Source organism: Tribolium castaneum, chromosome 3 (genome assembly GCF_031307605.1).
Source record: "Tribolium castaneum strain GA2 chromosome 3, icTriCast1.1, whole genome shotgun sequence".
NCBI lineage: Eukaryota > Metazoa > Arthropoda > Insecta > Coleoptera > Tenebrionidae > Tribolium > Tribolium castaneum.
This window is the reverse complement of record NC_087396.1, coordinates 24,194,789-24,201,002: the sequence shown is the minus strand read 5'-3', so window position 1 is coordinate 24,201,002 and position 6,214 is coordinate 24,194,789. Positions and strand designations below refer to the sequence as shown.

At 31.4% G+C, this 6,214-nt stretch overlaps 1 protein-coding gene and 1 long non-coding RNA gene across 2 annotated transcripts; one reads left to right on the top strand and one right to left on the bottom strand.

Moving 5' to 3' along the window:
* Window positions 1–84: 84 nt before the first annotated feature.
* On the bottom strand, window positions 85–916 carry LOC100337636 (ecdysis triggering hormone). Its single transcript, XM_008196841.3, has 3 exons — window positions 561–916; window positions 469–508; window positions 85–420 (listed from the first exon to the last, which is right to left on the bottom strand). The coding sequence occupies exons 1-3, from the start codon at window positions 765–767 to the stop codon at window positions 245–247; spliced, it is 423 nt and encodes a 140-aa protein (XP_008195063.3). The 5' UTR covers window positions 768–916; the 3' UTR covers window positions 85–244.
* A 1,179-nt stretch (window positions 917–2,095) lies between these two features.
* Window positions 2,096–3,053, top strand: LOC135265732 (uncharacterized). Its single transcript, XR_010333545.1, has 2 exons — window positions 2,096–2,273; window positions 2,327–3,053. It is a non-coding gene; the product is annotated as an uncharacterized LOC135265732 (long non-coding RNA).
* Window positions 3,054–6,214: the final 3,161 nt, after the last annotated feature.

Here is a 6,214-nt window from a genome sequence, read left to right as displayed (position 1 = left end):
AGGGTTTGAGTATTTTTGGTTGTCTACATTAGAAAAATATTTTTTTAACTTTTTTTTTCTAGAGCTGGGTAAATAAACATGTAATAATTATAATCAACATTTATTTATACACCGTTTACAAATAAATACACAAAGCATTTAAGGGTAATTTAACTGATTAATGATTGTCAAACCTTATCATTTTTCACGCCACTAACAAATGGAACAATTATAAGCAAGTTACCATATTATTGTTATAATGTGACTACATCACGTAATAGAATTTCGGGTGCGGTTTGTGACTGTCGCGTTTGGTCCGAATTTTTTCCCACTCATAAACCGACGGATCATCCCTCATTTCCAGTTGTTCCAAAATTTCGGGTGAAGTTAAAATTTCCGGGTCATACTCAAACCGATCCGCTATATCAGACCAAATTGGTACTAAAATACTACAATAATGTAAAAGTAATGACGAGATAACAAACCCACCTTCATCCCTTTTAACGATAGGTTGTCCGTAATCAAAATTCTGAAATTTTGAAAAAAATGTGTAAAAAATATAAGTAGATTAAGGTACCTACCTCATTTCTGCGACCAATTCTAGGAACCGATTTGGAAGCTTTCATAAAAAACTTTCCCATTTCGTCAATGTTTGTGTTCTTGTTGGTGTTACTACGACCGATTCTGGGCACATTTTTGGCAGCTTTTAAAACGTAATTTTCTGATAATGTCGAGTCGAATAAAATGTTGAAAAAAATTACAATTAAGAGAATTTGGTAACGCCGCATTTTACAAGTTACTAGTGATTAATGGGAAGTCGAAGCGTGCTTTTATAGCTGTTAACAACAATAAATTAGTATTCTGGGATGATAGACCCACATTAGATTCGGTTTAATTGCTTCCAAAACCACCGGGCTTTTATTTACATTTCACATAGGTTACAATGTGACCAAGAACCAATACGAATATTTTTTTATTGATTGATTTATTATTAGCTGTAACAAAACCAAGGAAAAAAAACATTTTTAATAAATGAGTTCTTTTATTTATTTCTAATTATTCTTTTATATACAAGAATTTTATTTTATTATTTTTATCATAGGATAGGTAGTAATTTGTAATAGACTGTTAACAGCATAGAGAAATTAAAATTTTATTTATTTAAAGAAACATCATAAGGACAAGCCGTCTGTCTTAAACTCCGAAGCTCATTGTCAGCACATTTAGTAACTGTTTGCAAATAGTAATCAGGCCAAACCGAAATTTTAAAATTAGTCAACTCTTCACAATGTGGCCTAACACTATTAAACTTATTTTCGGTATTAACCCTCATAAGTCCATAAGCGTCTGTGATCACAGTTGCAGCTTTTTGGAAATTTGAAATTAGAAAACGATAACAGTCGTCAGTTTTATGATATGATTTGCACTGCTGCAAACTTCTTGACTGACAGCCTACCATATTGTTCATAAGCAGCGAGGCTTCTACACAACTACTATTGTGTACAGTTCGGTAAACTTCTTTATACAAATTAACACATTGAGCTGTTCTGTTTAGAAGTGGACCACGCATTTTTTCAATTAAAGCGGAATAATCATAACTGCAAGTAGTTATGTTGAACGAGATTAAACCGTCTTGAATATGCTGTATTGCACGTATTGTTGCATCTAATTTTTCATTGACGGTTTTAGCTATTTTTTGATTCAATTCGTACATTAATTTGAGTGAATGGTCATAATGTTTGTCTAAAAAATTAATAATAAAGTTAGTTTCGAGCGATGCGTTTCTAGAATATTGCTGGAAAGCTGCATTTGCATCATCTTCAGCGGTTTTAAGCGACTGTGGACCATCTGCTACCACCTATAAAATTAAATTTTGAAAGAATCTAAAAAAAAATTTCTACTCACAGCAAAAATACAAATGTAAGAAAGTAGCAAAAGTCTTGCAAACATTTTGCTTTAATAAGTATAAAAACGTTGGGTGTACGTTTCTAAGAGAAGTAAAAGGACCTTCGAATTGCAGCAATTTATAGCGGGAAGATTGTGATCAAGTTTTGATACTCCTAATTTTGATTGTCCCAATAACATAGTTTTGGAAGAGATTGTAATCATATCGTGAACAATGCAATCAGTTTTTTAGAGTTGTTTTTAACAAAGAACAGAATTAATCTAGTACAATCAGTTGTACCTACTAGCTTTCTATAAATATACGACTTATTATGTACTTAGGTACAATTACTTTAGCAACTTACGAAATGACAATTCTGCATTTGTGTGTGTCTCTACTCGTAATACAGGTATTTCTGGACTTTCTGTTTATACATAAATGTTCTTCACTTGTAAATTTTAGAGCGCTTTTGGCAGCACTATGGAAGATGCTGAAAAAGCGTTACAAGAGTTGGATGATCTCAGTTTTTACGTTCAGGGTGAGCTTAGCGAATCAATGTATAATCAGTCTGTTCTTCTTCGTGATAACGTACATGAGATGGAAGTGTCGGCCACTCAAGAAATCCAAAATCAAATTGCAACTGTCACCTCTATAATTAAAACGTTGTTTGACAATGTTGAGTCTGTTATTGAAGATGTTGTTTCTTGTGAAATTGGTCCAGACCAAGAATTGAAAACATATGGTGAAGAGTTAAAGAAACAGCTTAAAGAATGCGGTGATCATTTAATAATGACAGGAACTGCAATGATGTATTCAACTTGGCACAAGATTTTGTTAGATTACGATTTCCACTACAACTGCAATAAAATGAGTTTATGGGAATGTAAAACTTACGAAAATGAAAAGTGTGTTGATAGTGTTTTAGAAAATATAGAACGTGCTAAAGTAGACATGACAAATTCAGCTAAAGTAATAACTGCAGAAATGTTAAATAGAGTAATAGGGATGAATTACTCTTGTGGGGACATGGTTGTTCAAGACATGAAACATTACTCTTCTGTTATTTTAAAGTTTGTCAGTTCGTGTTTGAAAAATTTGGGCGATGTTGCTTTTAAACCTATTTGTTAATTGAATCTGTATTACTAGTGCCTGTGTTAGTGTTATAATTATATTAAGGATACAAAACAGAGTTATTGAATGATTGTTTTTTTTTTGTTTACTGGTAGAGCTTAGTTGAAATCTGAGATGCTAAATGTAGTATCGGGGATGAATTATTCTTGTGGAGACATTACTTTTCTGCATTTATGAAATCTATTAGATCGTGTTTGAAAAATTTAAGCACTTCTGCATTTAAACCAACATGTTATGTAGATAAATAAAAAATTGGAAGTGTTGTGTGCATGCACATATAACATGGTTTTTTTTTGATTAATAATTTTAAAAAGTTTTGATGGGAATTTAAATCTTTGTATTTACCTACCTACATATATTAAAATGATCTATTAGAGGATGTAACTTCTGTCAGTTCTTGTTCAAATTTACTGCTTTGGCTTCCTGATGAGTATTTTATTTTTTCTCTACATATTTAAAATTAAACAAGTATGTTTTTATTTGTGTAATTAATTGACTTTTCACCAAAGTAGGAGAGGGACTGTTGGTATAATTTAAACAACTGGTTTTCAAAAATGTACTACCTTGTTCAACTTTTCGTGATTTATATCAAGTACTTTCTTCAGAATTTGATAAAAACAAGAAATTGTACTTTTTCCTATAGATTATTATTCAAAAAAATTATACATATGACCTAAATTTGATAAATAATATTTACACTTTTAGATACAATCTTTTTACTTATCCTTGTTGATATGATTGACAAATGAGAAATACTTAATAATATAATATTGAAACTTTATATCAGATTAGATGCCACTTTATTAAAAAACATCACCTTTTTGATTTGAATGTGTTTTCCTTGTAAGTATTAAATTTCAAAAATTTTCAAGCAAGATTTAGCTTCTAAATAATTTAATTTTTAAAATAACTTAAGGTAGCAACTGGTTATCAAATACCCTGTATTTTCTTGAATCCGAAATGTTCCAAAAAAACACAATACCTAATAGGAAATCATTTACAAATAAGTAGTGAAAAAAAATTACCACAACACTTTTTATTGTCAATTTCAAGTCGAAAAAATGAAAATTAAAGGTGGCTATTTTTTGGCATTCTTTAGTTTGTTTCTGGTGTATTCATCTAGTTAATAGGTAGATATTGTGGAAAAATAATTAAGAATTTTTGCAAATACGCTATATTTAGTTTTAAATATTTAGGGCGCAAATAGTTATAATTTTTAGTATATTAAAATTTCGTATAATTGATTAAAATCATAGAAATATTATAGTATGTATTATTAGACGACATACTAACTTTTAGATCATAACCGTTGCCATATTAAAAGTATGGTATCATTCGTAAGTAGCCAATAGTAAACCTGCTATTAATAACAGTAACCATGACAACTAGTGATAGTGGGAGCAAAGTAGGCTGGTTCATGCAGAGCTTGCGCATTATAAAAGTGTCTAGTGCGATAACAAACCACGTTTTGTAGATTCAATCGCAAGAAATAGAACCGAAATGTTGCAACAGTGGAGCTAGTGCCTGATAGATGGCGCTAAAAGCCCAAAATTGATTAATTGCTGGAATATTATTAAGAATTTATCAACCCCTTTTATTTTATATTTTTTATCACACTGAAGCATGAATCTAAAAAGACAAGAAATAGCAAATGATTATTTTATACGTTTTGGTAACTTTGGTGCTGGATACAATTTTATAAAATTTTTTTGCTCACAACAAAATAACTCTAGAAATCATAAAATTTTGTTTAAGCTATATTTTTAAGTTTTTAATTTCTTATATTTTTATATAAAAAAGGGTAAAAAACAATAAAAAATCACATGTATAGAGAAAAAAAATCTTTTATTTTTACTAGTAGACGCTAATTTCTGCGAGATGTAGTAAAAACTACTTTTAGCAGACACCCTGCATTTGAGCGTCTTACAAATTCGTATAATTAGCCTCCTTCGAAATCGTAAAACTCGTCGTTCGGTGAACGATCCAAGACAAAGAGAATCTGACCAAGTGGGAGTTAAAATCGGCTGATGTAAATTAGAGACGTTGAAATGTCTGTTTCAGGTAAGTGTAACAAGGACGTTACTACAATTCCTCGTAGCAATAAATGACCCAAATACAATTAGAGAAACAATCAAGTGTCACAATCTTCGAAACCACCTGTTTATAATAATTGGCTAGATAGTGTTCTGAATGAATTTATTTGCTTGGGAACCCACTCAGCGTTTTAATTTTCTCGGCGACTGTAGTGCACCCAGAAAGGCGTTGATGCCTGTAAAGATCCTGTTAAAAATGTATTATTTTTTTCTTTCAGAGATGCCGACTGGCGCCGTTAAAAGAACTAATTTATTAATTAAGGCAACTACAAATATCACCGCTCGCATTGTTTTAAACACTCTCTATTTAACCGGCGTGACTCCGTAATTGACTATAGTAAAAAAGTTGAACACAAAGAAATTTAAATAAATGTACGGGCTAATTAGGCGCTGGATGAATGGAGATCTCAGGGTGGAAGCCCCCCCATTAAAATTAAAGGTTGCTGTTTTTCTACAAAATTAACTCAATTTTGTTAAGCTTTCATAAATCAAACATTCTTTTGTGCAATTCTAATTTGAAAATTAAGTAAATGTAAATTCAATAATAAATAATTTATCAGTCAAACAAAACTGCACCCCATGGTGTTTGCTGTTTGGTACTGTGTTATTATTAGACGAATTTGGGGTATTTTACCCGGTCTTAATAGGCAGTTAGATGTATTCAAATTTTCATGCTTGCACGTGCAAAATAGCAAATCTTAGGCCACACGCATTTAACAAATTTTCACGGTGATCCTCTTTTTCTGACCTGGCAGTCACAAATTTCGGTTTCGTTAATAAGAGACTGAAGTGTTTCTATGCGAAGGTTTTGTTTTCTTTGACACCTGTCAATCTCAGAGTGTGGTAAAGTGCCGCTCCGGCGATGAAAAAAAACTCATTTTTATAATAGTGTTTGTATTAAAATTTGCTTAATAAGAAAAGATAATTGACTAATGGATTTAGTAATGGAGAGTAGTATTAAAAAAGGGGTGTAGGTTAAAAAACTGCTCTGCTTAGTTATACTTTCGCGGTGTTAAAACCGAACTTCATGGACATTTATTTGAAGAAGAGATTGTCTTTGTCGAAGCACTTCTTCGCCCATTATTAATCACCTGCCACTGCCAAAATCTCCAAGAGACGTGGCCTC

What these genes read in the sequence shown, in the direction of transcription:
- LOC100337636 (XM_008196841.3), bottom strand. Translation starts at nt 767, where the DNA reads ATGCGGCGTTACCAAATTCTCTTAATTGTAATTTTTTTCAACATTTTA. An exon ending in GAATTGGTCGCAGAAATGAG is followed by an intron (nt 509 to 560) that starts GTAGGTACCTTA and finishes TCAAAATTTCAG; the next exon opens with AATTTTGATTACGGACAACC. An exon ending in TATCGTTAAAAGGGATGAAG is followed by an intron (nt 421 to 468) that starts GTGGGTTTGTTA and finishes GTAGTATTTTAG; the next exon opens with TACCAATTTGGTCTGATATA.